At 46.6% G+C, this 15,251-nt stretch overlaps 1 protein-coding gene across 2 annotated transcripts in view; it reads right to left on the bottom strand.

The window, feature by feature from the left end:
• Positions 1 to 5,628, bottom strand: part of GCLC (glutamate-cysteine ligase catalytic subunit) — a 42,278-nt gene extending 36,650 nt beyond the window's left edge. Inside the window, exon 1 of one of the 2 annotated variants that reach the window (XM_061146376.1) lies at positions 5,426 to 5,628. In XM_061146376.1, coding sequence (XP_061002359.1) covers positions 5,426 to 5,575 — 150 coding nt within the window. In that variant the 5' untranslated portion in view covers positions 5,576 to 5,628. The remainder of the gene's footprint in view (positions 1 to 5,425) is intronic. The other variant, XM_061146375.1, reaches the window with a different exon arrangement.
• Positions 5,629 to 15,251: the final 9,623 nt, after the last annotated feature.

The raw sequence follows: 15,251 nt of genomic DNA, 5'->3' as shown, positions 1-15,251 counted from the left end.
TAGAAACGGTATCCTGGACATTCCTCTTCATGGAGAGGAATTCAACAGGGATATGATGGGGTGTTAGTAACTCGTTCAGAAGTCTGGAAACATCCTCAAGGTGAGCCGGGTGTACAGAAGGAATAAATCTTTCCTTCCATTGTGTTTTCCTCATGCCTTTAAGGTACAGCAGAGCTTCTATGTATCCAAAGATCCCTGCATGCTAATCCTGCAGTTCACTACACAGACACCACCAGCAGGCACAGAACCTCTCACCGTCTCACCTTTATTACACTGCTCGCTGGCCTGGAATGACTTCCCTTTTCTTTATCTAGATAATTCCCTAGGGCAGCTTCCCAATGACGTGCTGAAGCAGAAGAATCACCTGAGGGGTTGTGAGTCACATGTCTGCAAAGGGCACAAGGGAACTTCTGGAGAGCATCAAAGTGTTATATACAATATATATGTTTCATATTTTAAATTTTGACTGCGGTAGGCTGTATACACTTCTTAAAAGTCACTGAGCTCTACATTTAAAATGGGTATGTATTATTATATGTAAACTATAATTTAATGAAACTGGTTTAAAAAGAAAGTCCACATAAAACTGTACAACACAAAATGAACAAGGGGAAAAAAATCCCAAAGTGAGATGGACACCAGAGGAGGTACCCAAACTCAATTCCTAACATACAAGAAATTGACCCTTGAACCAGGAGGGGGTCAGCGATGCTGACTCTACCCATAGCCTGACATATGCATGTTAACTTTACAGTCTGGATCACGTAGATCATATTTACTGAAAAAATAAAAATAAAAATAATAATAATCCATGTATACAGTGGACCGGTGCAGCTCAAATCCAGCTCAAAACCTCAACTGTACACACAGGGTCAGTGATCTGGTTCTCTAATCTTCAAAAATGAACCTCTTGGTTGAAAAAGGTAATTATGGGGGGAAAAAAATCACCAGAAGGCTCCAACCATGTTTCACTCTTTTCCCTGGATTTCATCGCTGAGCTTTAAAATGTCAGTAAATGCTGTTAATGCCCATGATGATAGTAAGAGAGGGAAAGATACAGAAACTGCACTTCATGTGCAGAGAACACACGATGACTGATGGACTCTGCATGACTCTCAGAGGAATTTGTGCTCAAAACCATACTCTAAGAAGTCAGTGTCAAATAATGCATTTAAAAAATACAATTTAAATTCTGAAATGCAGTTCAGAAATACAATAAACCATGACTAAGTTTATGGAACACCATTATATGTGAACAGCACATTTCAGTTAAAAACCCACAAAAATGGAATGCCTCATTCCCCAAAGACCATGGCTATTTAAATGAGACATTTTAAATGAGGTATCTTGGATATTTAAACATTTCCAAGTACATAACTTAAGCTACCATTTATGAGTCTTACTTAAAAGACTAGGCACTGACTTGTAAGCCATTTCACCAACATTATGTCATTTAATCTTACTAACTCTATAAGGAAGGTATTACTCTCTCTGTTTTATAGATGACAAAACTGAGGTTGAGAAAGGTTAAGCGACTTGTCCAAAGCAACACAGAACCTTCAATCGGATTCAAATGACTATGCTTTTGTCCATTCTAGATTTATAATTCAGGATGTTACTTTTGCTATAAAATCATAAGCTTACTAACAAGCTATGCATTTTCTAATTAGTCATGTAAGCATCCTCAACCTACACAGTAATTTGAAGTTCAATGAGTGATATGCCAGCCCTTTATAAATCGATCTCATGGTTTTATGCATGATACCAATGCACTCATAAATATTAAAGATGTATTTTCCTCTTAAAAGTTCACATGCACTTATATCTGCTAATTAGAGGACAACTGACCTTCTTTCCTTTGAAAGTCACTATAATACTGGGTCAAAAAAAAAAAAAAACACACTCAGAAAAACGTATGTTTCCTTTAAAACGTTTTTCTGATACCTCTCTAACCAGGAGAGTTTGAAGAAATTTGATGAAATCTCATACATTGTAAATAATCCAAAACCTGGTATAATGTGTTTAAGAAAGGTACCTGGAGTCAGACAGATTTCAATTCCGATAATGCCTGTGCCACCAAGTAGCTGAAAAGGCTGGCAGGTAGCTGACGCTAGAGGGATATTGGAGTCGTGTTTACTGCAGCATGTGCAGCTTTTATAAACTTCCTACGTTTGTCTTTTAACGTGCATACTCCAAGTTATAAACAAAATCTGTACCTAAATGTTGTGTGTGGGCTGGGGAGAGAGAAGTGCTTTTTTTGGGGGGGCATAAAAGAAGGCTTAATAGACATCAGGGCCCCCAGGAACACCCATCTCAACTTCCCCAGACCCCCATCCTGGGCCTGCATGAAGTATCTTCTCTGTACCTGGGAGTTAGAACTTTGATTCCCCCCAGAAACAGCAAGATCACTGGTGGCTGGGGTTGGGACCTACCACTTTCAAGGCGAAACCTGCACCTGTAAGCTGACCTGGGAATCTGTCTGTTTCTAAGGTTCTCACGGGAAAATAATCCTGAGCTCCAAAAAGCCAGCACACACATTTGCACGATACAACCCCTTTCGCCAGCCTTCTCTCTCTCCAATCAGCAGTCTAAAGATGAGCTATGCCCAGGGGGATTTCAAAGAGAAGCAACTCTCTCTCGTTCCAAAGGAGAAAACTGAGGCTCATGACCACATGGGCTGTTGGCAGGCCTTGGAATACAACACAAGGGCCGCTCCAAGTGCAAGTTCTTTCCAATAACCACTACCAAACACTGCCCTAGCACCAGGCATTTCCAAGATGGCAGGCTCTCCTTCCAACCATGGGCTTAGGCTCCTTTTTTCTTTTTTTTAATCCAAGTCCATGGTCCTGTAAGCACAACACCAAAACCTCCAGAAAGAGCAGAATTTGGTATCACACCAACACAGCCCAACCTATCAAGTCCCAAACACCCCTTTCTGTCTGGTGGGGCCAACTTGCATCTCCGGGGCCACAGTCCCCACCACACCCTTCCCCACTTTTATCTGCCTGGCCTGATTCCTGGTTGTTGCCTAGGCTTCTGCATACAGACAAGCTCCCCTGCGGGCTGACCCTGCCTGCAGACGTCACTCAGTACTTGCGACAGGGAGCTCCCACCAAGTGCAAGGATCAGTGCTAACAGGGTTAACTTCCGTCCTGCTCTCAGTACCCCACCTCACACAGAGGTCTGCCATGATCAGTGTGGGACCCTGACCTCCAAACTCCTTTAGCTGCAACCACAGTAATACTTTACTGCAATACAGGCACCCAACATACCACCCCCCACACACTCAAATTATTCAGGTTTGACATAATATCCTTGCTATGTATGATAAACTGATACTCTTCATCCTACTCTTCATTTTTTACAGTCTCGGAGAGACAAAAATCTAGCGGAGGAGGAAAGACCATAAAATACACACAATACATAAATGAAAATACAGTCATCCCTCAGTATCCATGAGGGGCTGGTTCCAGGACCCACCAGACACCACAATCCACAGATGCTCAAGGCCCATAGTTAGCCTTCCATTCAGCATCTGTGGATTCAACCAACCTCGAATCAGGTCATGTATCCTTTTCGACAAAAAAATCTGTTATAAAAAAAATCAGATTCCTAAAATCTTCTATGTTTATTTCTCAACCTACTAACGGATCATGAGCTCCAGTTTGAAAAATAATTTTCGGTAACATAACAGTGATTACCTTTATATAATGCCAGAGGTACACAAACACCAGCAAATACTTAGGTATGAGATCCCGCACCCCCCTCCCCTCCCACCTGGCAACCCTCAAGTCACATCTCTCTGCCCAAAGATGCAGAGGTACCACAAAGGAGAATCAGCATTTGGATGCCCCAGGTCAAGGAGAAGAGAGGACGGACCTGGAGCAGACTAAGGTGTCAGTCAAGTGCCATTCCAGGAGGAGGAAGAGTGCGGCTTTTCTCTTCCTCACCTGGGAAGTCTACACACTCTCAAGTCTTCCCCTTAGGTCAGGCTGCCCTTTTCCCAACTGGACTATCAGTGCTGGCAGGCAGGAATTTCTTTGCGAAAATCCTACACTCTACCCAGACATGACTGAAGCACAATTTAAAGTAATAATAAATGATCAGTGGGTTATTTCTTAAATCTAAGATAACTTTCCTAATTTGTGGTTTCTGTTAAACAGTAAACTCTTCATTGCTAAGGACACTGGTTTGTTAGCGGGGAAAAAGGAAAGGGAGATGTGGGAGGGAAAAAAAAAATCTAGAGAGAACACAAGAAGAGATCATAAATACATACAATACACAAATACATAAAATGTCGGATGCTGTTAAAAACAAAACCAAGGAGCTTGAGACTAAAACTGAAGAATTATCACCAAATATATACTGTACCCCTCTTCTGTCCAATAAAGTATGGCAAGCCATATAGTAGAAATATGAGTTACAAGTCAAGTTACTTTTCTAGCTTACAAGAGCACAATTCCTTCAACTACTATGAGAGACAGAGGCATTTTCAGATCACAGAAAAACTAACTTTTTGCAAGGAGACAGATCTGGCACTGGTGTAGCAGCACCCTGACACTTAGTTCAAGAGTGATAACACCGCCGAGAAGATAAATAATTTACACCTGAGCAAGCCATGGAGCGTAAAACACGAAAAACAGGTGGACCTTTTGAGAAGTCACTTGATTCAAACTGTATATACAAGCGATTCTTAAAAACAGGAAGACAAGGAAGGCACAGAAAGCTTTGGCAGAAAAGACTCTTAACAGGAGGTAGTGCTTTCCAGATCCTTCCAATAAATAATGGTTCAACACTGAAAATCTAGAGGCATTTCACCTGGAAGCCCACACATGGGGAAGCACGGATTCGGAAAGTTTACAGGCTAAATCTGAGCCATGGAAAGGCACTAACAAATCCTAATTCTGAAGCTCTCCGAGTTTCCATAATTTGTTTTAATTTACACCTATAAAGTTGTGGTCGAGGGGTGGTTGATGAGAAGCTGGAGACTTAAAAGGTACCTGGATGAGGTGGGGAGGAAATGAAATCCTTTAGACCTGATCCCGAAAAGCAACCGGCCTTCTGAAACCAACCTAGTCCCCTTCACGTTAGTGGCATTCTGAGACGGGACGGGGACAGTGGATCAGTAGGCGGCGGCGGCAGACACCCCAGCCTGAAAACTCCTCCAGGGACACGGTGTCACACTCTGGCACGCTCACGCCTTCCCAGAGCCCGCTCCGCGTTTGCTGAATGGAGAGGAACCCCAAATGAATGAATGGGAGAGAGAGGTCTGGCTAGAGGCTCTGAGCGGGCAGGGCCCTGGACAGCGCCGGGCGCCCGCGGGCGCGGGGGGACCCTCGAGGCAGCGCGGCGCAGGGCGCGGACCGAGGGGGCCGGGGCCTCGCCGAACAAAGGGGCGCGGGGCGGCGGGGGGCCGGGCGCTCACCTCATCGCCCCACTTGAGCACGTCCTTGTGTCGGTCCTTGACGGCGTGGTAGATGTGCAGGAACTGGAGAATCCCGTGCCGCCGCACGTGGTCGGCGTGGCGCTGGGTCTCCTCCCAGCTCAGCGGCGAGCCCTGGGACAGCAGCCCCATGGCCGCCCCCTCTCTCCGCCCTCCGGGCAGGCGGCGGCCGCTCCGGGCTCGGGGCGTGCGGCGCGGGCCGGACGCTCAGCTGCCCGCAGAAGGCGGCGGCGGCACAGCCCCGGGGTGGGGTTGGGGGGGGGGCGCCCTCGGGCCCCAGCCGGCAGAGGGAGGGTCCGGTCCCCTCCGGCTCCCAGGCGCGGGGTCCTCGCCGCCCCGGGGACCGATCCAGGGGTCGGGCGCACCGCGCGGGCGGCGGCGGCGGCGGCCCCGAGGCCGGGCTGGCTGGCTGGCCCTCCGCCCGACCCCTCGCCCGTTCTGGCTCCCGCACCGCTCCTGCTTCGAGGCGGCGGCGGCTGGCGCTTCTCTTTGCCGGTGTCGTGCACTAGCTCCTTCCTACTTGTGACCAAAACCTGCGCCGCCGAGCATGCCCAGTGCTCCAGTCCGCCGGTCGGCCGCTCCCGGGCGCGAGAAGCCGCTCCGGATTTTATAGGCTGCGGAAGGGGCGGGGAAAGGGGCGGGCCCGGTGAGGGGGCGGGGCCGAGCCCCCGCGGAGACTCGGGGGCCCGGGGTAGGCGTGCGGAGGCGTGGTTAGGGCGGAGTCCAGGGGGAGCTTCCGCGGAGGCCGCGGTCTGCCTGGCTTTAGGCAAATGATCTCTGTGAAATTCCTTTTTTTGTAATCCGAAAAGAGAAACTGAGTTGGGGAAGAAAGTTGATTATCCGAGCTAATGAAGAATCCACCAGATTATTTTTTAGGTGAGAAAGGCCTCACACTTATAAAAACAGGGTGAGAGCATTATGGTGTGGCAAGAAAATTTGTCTGTAGGCTTTAAGACGTGAACATATTAAGTATTTGTATAGTCTCTAACTATTTGATGACATAGGTTCTTTGGATGGCACAGACACCATTCATCGCAACCACAGGGTTGCAAGTCACCCATCAAGCGATTAAAACGACGTTCCTGTGAGCTTACCATGGAGGTGGAAGATATTAGGAACTTCTGGAGTGGCCCAATCTTGGAGGGAAAGGGAAGGAATGAGGTACGTCGCCACCAAATAATTGTTCAAATAATGTGTTAACAGAGAGATGAGATGACAGATGAGGCTAAAAGTGACAGCAGCTAGATCATACACATACTGAGACCAGAAAGTGTGTACTTACTGTGCCAGCTTCCCTTACACCACAACTAACATTTAGTGAGCACTGTGTGGATCACAACAAACTGTGGAAAAGTCTTCAAGAGATGGGAATACCAAACCACCTGACCTACCTCCTGAGAAATCTGTATGCAGGTCAAGAAGCAACAGTTAGAACTGGACCTGGAACAATAGACTGGTTCCAAATTGGGAAGGGGGTACGTCAAGGCTGTATACTGTCACTCTGCTTATTTAACTTATATGCTGAGTACATCATGAGAAATGCTGGACTCGATGAAGCACTAGCTGGACTCAAGATTGCCAGGAGAAATATCAATAACCTCAGATATGCAGACGACATCACCCTTATGGTAGAAAGCGAAGAAGAACTAAAGAACCTCTTGATGAAAGTGAAAGAGGAGAGTGAAAAAATTGGCTTAAAGCTCAACACTCAGAAAACTGAGAGCATGGCATCTGGTCCCATCACTTCATGGCAAATAGATGGGGAAACAATGGAAACAGAGACTTTATTTTTGGAGACTCCAGAATCACTGCAGATGGTGACTGCAGCCATGAAATTAAAAGACGCTTGCTTCTTGCAAGAAAAGTTATGACCAACCTAGACATCATATGAAAAAGCAGAGACATTACTTTGCCAACAAAGGTCTGCCTAGTCAAAGCTATGGTTTTTCCAGTAGTCATGTATGGATGTGAGAGTGGACTATAAGAAAGCTGAGTGCCAAAGAATTGATGCTTTTGAACTGTGGTGTTGAAGACTCTTGAGAGTCCCTTGGACTGCAAGGAGATCCAACCAGTCCATCCTAAAGGAAATCAGTTCTGAATATTCATTGGAAGAACTGATGCTAAAGCTGAAACTCCAATACTTTGGTCACCTGATGTGAAGAACTGGCTCATTTGAAAAGACCCTGATGCTGGGAAAGACTCAAGGTGGGAGGAGAAGGGGATGACAGAGGATGAGATGGTTGGATGGCATCACGGACTCAATGGACATAAGTTTGAGTAAACTCTGGGGAGTTGGGCATGGCAGGGAGGCCTGGCATGCTGCAGTCCATAGGGTCACAAATGAAGGAGTCTTTTGGGCCTAGAAAAGAGAACAACAGTCTCAAAGGCCCCTTGCTGAATCATCTAACTTTGGAGAAAACAAAGCATAACTTTAGTTCCATCCTGATGCTCCAGGCCAGCTGCATCTATCTGGAACTTATCACCCCCTGTCCAAAAACCTACCACCCCCTACACCCACCCAGAAGACTTATCACCCCCTGCCCAACTACAAGTGTCATCTCAACAAAAGAATACTCAAAATATCCCGTCTGATTGACGTTTCCCTTATCGCTTCCACAAACCTCACTATAAGTATGAAGCCTCCCTGATCCCTTTGGGCGCTCAGCCTGGTCGTTAGGCCGACTGTCGCCCCTCCTTGCCTGAATAAAGGTAACCTACTTCTGTTGAGGTCGTCTTTCCTTTTCTGCCTCGCAGGAACCATGCCTTACAACAAAGAGTTGGACATGACTGAGCAACTGAACTGAACACTTACTGATTGCCAAATGGATAAGTGATCATAGGGGTCTCTTCTCCCCACCCTTCATATTGGACTTGCCCATCTCAGAGTCTGGGGACATGAATATCCAAGGTCTGGCTGTAATGTCCACAGGGATGTGTGTGTGTGTGTGTGTGTGTGTGTGTGTGTGTGTGTGTGTGTGTGGAGTGTGAGTGGGGATGTGAGGGTATTTGAAGCTCAGAAGAGAATGTTTCAATCATCTGTTTCAACAGCTGGTTTAAAAATCAAGCCTCATTCTACTTTGTCCATAGCCCAATCTTCCTTGTGCTCTCCCCACCAATCACAAGACCTGTGTGGTTCTGACTTTCTGCTGTTTTTCTCTGGTTGGAATTCTCCACTTGACACAATCCTATTCTTTCGCTGGGTCCCAGTTACTCTTCTCTGTATTTTGGTTGCATTTGTACATATCACTGTTTCTACATTATGATAGAATCACCACGCTAGATAGTGACTTCCTCTGGGATAGAGTTGATTCAGGCCTCTTGTATCTTTAGCACTAAAAAAGTGCTTGGTGTAACTGGAAGGAAGGCGGTATGGGGATGGGGAGGAAGGGATAGTGTTGGTCACTGTTTCACATCCAAGCCAGGCATCCAAAGGATCATTTTGTAATTCTTATAATCTGATCTCACTTATGCATACCCTGGCATTGTTCAGTACAATAGCCATTAGCCACATGTGGCTGAGCACTTGAAATGTGGCTAATTGGAAAAAGTGAATTTTACTTTGATTTTAATCCATTAAAATAGAAATTTTTAAACTGATGTCCTATGTGGCTACTGGAAAACTTCTAAGTAAATCTGGAACAGATTGGGAGTGTGAAATCCACTTTTTCATCTGTTAATTTTGTGAACTCTAAATACAGAGCAAGTATTTCCAAAGAAAATTTAGTGGACTGGAGATGGCTTGCGAGGGTAAGACACATACCAGATTCAAGGTGACACACACAAAGAACGTAAATATCTCATTAGTGATTTTATTTTGATTACATGTTGCAACAGTAATATTTTCAATATGTTATATTACTTAAATTAATTGACCTCCAGGGTGCCTTGTAAAGACCAAGGGAAATTAACGACATTCATTCTCCTCCATTAGTATTTTGCATTTTTTGGTTTACTTCTCGAGTTTGTTTCGTAGATTGCACCACGGTTGGCTTTCGACTTCTGGGGGTGGGTTCTCAGCGGACAGCCCCACACAGAACGTTCAGGGCTTTAACGATGGCTAGGACGAAAAGAAGGCTCTTGTAGCCTGCAGAATCAGCCTTCTCCAAAGGCGGATTCCGGGTCAGTTCTGCAGAAGAGAGCAAGACCCACTGGGCCAGAACCCGCTGACTCTACGGACACCGCATCCCGCCCTGCAGGAGCCGGGTCCAGCCGCAAGCCGCGCCCCCAAGGCCGCGCGGAAAACCCGGGCTCCGGAGCCCGGCGCGGCGCGGCGGCTCTCTGCGCAGGCTCCGAGGGCCGGCGGGTCGCGCGGGGAGGCGGCGCGGGCGCTGCACGCCGCGCCGTTGTTGTGGTCCGGCCCCCGGCACGTGACCGCGGCCCGCCCCCGCGCGCGGCACCGCCTCCCCGTGACTCAGCACTTCATGCCGGCTCGGTCCCCGGGGTCAACCCGGGAGAGGCTGCGCGGGGTCCGAGTGTGCTCCGCCGCTCCCGCCCCAGAGGCGGCGGTGGTCGCGAGTGTAGCCGCTACCCTCGCAGTCTCTTCGTTTTTCCGGCCTCCGGGCAAAGAGAAAAAATATATAGTGTTTCCCTGCAGCCAGATCGCTCTGGGTTTCCCCTGAGTCAGCAGCTCCGCCGAGAACCCGCAGCTGGCCTTGCGTGAGGCGATGAGGGAAGCAGAGGGCCGTGCTTAGGGGTCTCTGAGCCTCAAGTCGTTTGCAGGTGACCTGTCCAGTCCTTACTGCTCCGTTTGGCCTGAGCATCCGCTAGATGGTCTCTTGGGTGGTGTCATTTCAGCTCAGTCCAGTCGCTCAGTCGTGTCGAACTCTTTGCGACCCCATGGACTGCAGCAGGCCAGGCCTCCGTGTCCATCACCAATTCCCGGAGCTTGCTCAGACTCATGTCCATCGAGTCGGTGATGCCATCCAACCATCTCATCCTCTGTCGTCAATACCTTACTCTTTCTGCCTGCTTTCTACCAAGCTCTTTGATCTGGAAGTCTATGAAACAGCCAGCCCTGGTTGTTTCCTTGTTCTTGGATGAGACTGCAGAGATCCAGTGAACAGGTCGTTGCTATGCAGAGTTGAACTGCAGTGTGAATTTCAAAACCTGTGCACTTCCTGCTGCATCTCGAATCCTGCCTGAAGCTGAGGGCCTCCTTCCGCGGGACTCTTCTTGGGTCTTGATACCACCCACCACAGCCTTCCTGTTTCGACAAACCTCTCCCCCAAAGACCTGGTCTGCCAGTGAGGGGCTTAAGATTTTCTTCCTTTTTACTTAATTATTGGTAGAAAATAAACACACAATGCTATTTCTTAACTTCAGCATACATGATGCAAATGATGTGGAAAGGATTTTTCCCCTGCAACTGCATGGTGTTCAGAATTTGAATTGATTATAGCGAAGGGAGGGAAAGGGGCAGGACACAGCTTTTGAAAGAAGCTCAGAAGAGAATGTGGTATCTGGTTTTAGGACCGAATGAAGCTCAGGTTCTTGATGTCTCATCGCAGAAAGAATTCAGTGAGAGACAAAGTGATAGGTAAGAAGTGGGTTTATTCAGATTCAGAGAGAAGCAGACTCCATATACAGAGTGTGGGCCATCACAGAGGGTGCATGTGGCTGTGAAATGTGGCATGGTTGGTTTTTACAGGCTGGGTAATTTCATATGCTAATGAGTGGGAGAACTAGTCCAGCTATTTTTGGGAGGGGGCAGAGATTTCCAGGATTTGGGCCACCGCCCCCTCCTTGGTCTTTGACAGGGCCTTGGAACTGTCATGGCGCCTCTGGGTGTGTCATTTCACTTGATGATTGAGGACCAAGGTCTAGTCTTGTCTGCCATCTTGGTCCCATTTGATTCTGATCGGTTTATGTCATGTCCTTGGGCTACGTCCTTCTTTCAAAAGCTGTGTCCTGCCCCTTTCCCTCCGGTTACAAAAGGATGTCTTTAGAAGCAGGATGTCTCAGGAGAGGGACTTCCCTGGTGGTCCAGTGGTCCATACTCTGTGCCCCTAATGCAGGGGGTTGGTGTTGGATCCCTCGTCAGGGAGCTGGATCCCACCTGTGCATCCTGCACGTGACAACGAAGGTTCCTTGTGCGGCAGATAAATTTTAAAAAAAGAAAAAAATTATCTCTCAGGAGACATGACTTGATGAAATCCAGAACACATGTAAAGAAGTTAATTTTTTTCTTTCTTTTTTTTTTTTTAAATAGTATCATCTTCTTATGAGATGCTGGGGAAGATGTATGGGATGGGCAACATGGTAGCTCAGTTCAGTAGACTCACTTTCACTGGAGTGCAGTTAAAGTAACACAGTTTTTTATGATGGACACTTCCAAACAAGCACAAAAGTAGCGAGAACGTAGTGTCCTCTACCTATTACCCATCTTCAGTGTTACTGCACGGCTACTCTTGTTTTGGGTATTCCCATTAGAGCAGATCTTACTGAAAATGATTTCCAGTGATGAACTCTAAATGAGCCCTTGCCTCTAAGAAAGAAAGAGGAGCATAGGGATGAGAGTGATCCAGGAAGCTGGGAAGGAGTGAGCAGTTGGCTAATCTCTTACTGGAAATCAGTTTCCTTCCTTCAGAAATTGGAGACGGTTGACGTTAACCGGTGGTTTTTATTCCAAATGTTCTAACTATTGTTATAAATTATGGGACCATGAGTTTAAATCAAAGCCAAAAACAAAGCCAAAAAGCAGTGCTTGTCACATGTAATATAAACTATTTCACAATAGCTGGAATGGATAATTGTTGTGGTCAAAGTAGGCCCACTGTCAAAAGGAGTGTAAGGTCTTTCAAGCATGTATTTACCCTTTTAAAGATCCATAATGTTAGTCTACACCCTTTTCTTCCCATTTCACTTACACTGGTTCACATTCTAGGTTAGATGACATCAAATAATTCACCTTTGTCACACAGCAACCCATCATTTGTGGATGACGTGATGTGAAAAGGTGCTAACCATAATTACACATACATAAAAAGGCAATTGTACTAAATATTGAGCAATTTTGCTTTGATAACATCAATTCCTAAAAGAAAAAAAAGGAATAATGTAATTTTTCTTCCTGAAGGTATTTTTCCATACACAATACCCCTGCCATTCGTTGTAGTACTTAGGCTAAAATGGAATAGTTACCTTTGGTGGGGGAGAATCAACTCATCTAAGATGTACCTTATCTGGGACTTCTTGATGGTCCAGTGGCTAAGACTTCACACTCCCAATGCAGGGGACCAATTTTAACCCCTGGTCATGGGTCTAGATCTGTAACTAAAGTTCTTACATGCTGCAATGAAGACCTGGTATAACTAAATAAGTAAGTGTTTTTTTTTAAAAAAAAAAATGCAACTTATCCTATAAGTGCACAGGGCAGCCTCACACAATCATCCAACTCAAAATGTCAGCAGTGAGAAACCTTGGTCTATGTGGATCAGGATTAATCCTGAGTGTTACATGGGTGCTTTTTCTTAAATCTTTGCAAGGGTTTCTAAGTTCATCAGAATGGTTAGTTGAAACAAACTGAGTATATGCAAAGGTTAGTATCTTTATTTGCAGTTACCATGAACACAAATATGTACAATGGTCTAGTACATTCTTGGTCTGTAATGGACTTACGGAAGCCACAGTAGGAGGGAGAGGGTAGGGCCCTTACTTTTATCCTGTTTCTGGTTTCCTCATGGCCTCTAACTGCTCTAACTCTGGTCTGCTCTCCATAGCATCTTATTTTCTGTTCATGTGAGATGTTATATACCTGTACCAATATTAACATTAAACTTAATCCCCCATCTAGATTTCTTGAAAATTCAGTTTTAAAGAATGGAAACTCATTAGCTCCCTTAAAAGCTCTTTTCCTACTAGACAGGAAGTATGGTACATGTGTGATCTGGCCACCCAAGATACAAAGGTTCTTTTCTCTTTTTTTAAAAAAAAACTTTTGGCCACACTGTGCAGCACGTGGGATCTTAGTGACCAGGAATTGAACCCTTGCCCCCTGCAGCAAGGGGGGAGTCTTCACCAGGATGTCCCCAGGATGGCTGTTCTCTAGCCTCCTGTCCATCCCCTGCTCCACCAGCGTCTACTCCACCTACACCATTCTCACAGGACTGACTTCCTACATACTTGCCCCTAGCCCAGCTAGTGACTGTCCTAACTTTAGATTAGAACATCTCCATCATGATAGTTTATCAGAAGGGCGGTGGAGGGGTGTGCCTCTCTGCTTGCTTCCCTGGTAATCTATGAGCCAAGCTGACACCAATCCCTCTATAACTGGTAACCTGCCCCAGCACACATACCCCTCCTACTCCCACCCCCAACCCCCATCAAAAACTGCCACGTGGTGGGGTGTTGCTCCAGGACCTTGCTTCCCACGTTCGAGCTCCCCCATTCATTAAACCATTGATGTCTCTGTTGCTGACTCTGGGCTCTTTCTTCAGTTTCAAAGTTGGCCTTCAGGACTTGTAGGCCTGCTGGTTGCAGCCTGACAGCATCCTGGAAGAAAGCTTGGCTTGAGAATTGGAATCCCAGCTCTGCCTACCTTTAACCCTGGGCAATAGTTTGCTGATTGATTGTAAAGATTGAAAATAACATGCAAAGCGTCTGACACATGTTAGGTAGGGGCTCTTGAAATGTTTATTTCTTTTGCATCAGCCAAGACAGGGGAGGAATTTCAGGAGGACCAGCACTATTATATTCAAGGACCAGTGAGTTCACAAAGCATCTTACAAGCCATGGATGCTTCCTTTCTGGAAAGACCAGTGGATACTGGGCTTTTCAGGAACAACAGCCTGTAAACACTGGGATTCAAAGCTCTCCACTGGCCACTGAAAGTTGCTTCTCTGACACTTTCATTTTTAAGGTTTTTTGATTTCTTGTAGTGTCTTTTTTGGGAAGGGTGATTCAGTCAAACCTCCATGGGCTTCTTCTACCATATTTCTCCCCAGGAAGAAGCCTGGACAAAGTAGGGATCAGTTTGCTACTCAGCAGCTGCCTTCATGGTGGCAGATGGGGGTGTTGTAAGGACGTCAAGGAGGGCAGGTCACAGCTCATGTGGCAGCGTGAGCCAGTGAGTTCACAAAAAGAGTTGTCATGAAGCGTCACTTGGGATGGGCAGCCCTGCCCTGCTTCACATTTATTCCTGCCCCAAAAGCCAAATAAAACAGGACCTGATCTGGGTGACCAGAGCCTGCTGTCAGGTCACATCTCCCTGTGGGTGGCAGCATCCTTTGCAGTAAGAATAGTCTCCTTTTCAAGGTGGCCTGGTGGCTCAGATGGTGAAGAATTTGTCTGCAATGCAGAAGACCCAGGTTTGATCCCTGGTTTGGGAAGATTCCCCCCACCCAGGAGAAGGGAATGGCATCCCACTCCAGTGTTCCTGCCTGGAGAATTCCATGGACAGAGGAGCCTGGCAGGCTACAGTCCACGGTGTTGCAAAGAGTTGGAAGCAACTGAGTGACTAACAGTTTCAATTTTCAATGTCATAAAAAAGTTTGGGAACAACTTCTGTAGGTAGGAGCCCATTCACAGAAGAGGAGGCTGAGGCTCACAGATTATTCCATCCTCAAAGGCCACACTTAGAAACAGCAAGGAAATAGCAAAACTAGGGTGTGATACCAGGCCTCTTTGCCTTCAAAGTCCAAGTTCATTCCTCACACTGCTAAAAACAAAACTGAGTAAACAGTAATACCTAAATCTTGAATAGGCCTTGATGGCCTACCAAGTGCTTTGACAGAAGAAAAGGGGAGTTAAGGGCGAGAAGGAATGAACATATGTCATATAGCTACACGCAGCCAGTGCTTTCCATCAACCA

The sequence above is a fragment of the Dama dama genome, chromosome 7 (genome assembly GCF_033118175.1).
Source record: "Dama dama isolate Ldn47 chromosome 7, ASM3311817v1, whole genome shotgun sequence".
Taxonomy (NCBI): Eukaryota; Metazoa; Chordata; class Mammalia; order Artiodactyla; family Cervidae; genus Dama; species Dama dama.
The sequence above is the reverse complement of the archived record's forward strand: the minus strand, read 5'-3'. Positions and strand labels throughout refer to the sequence as shown.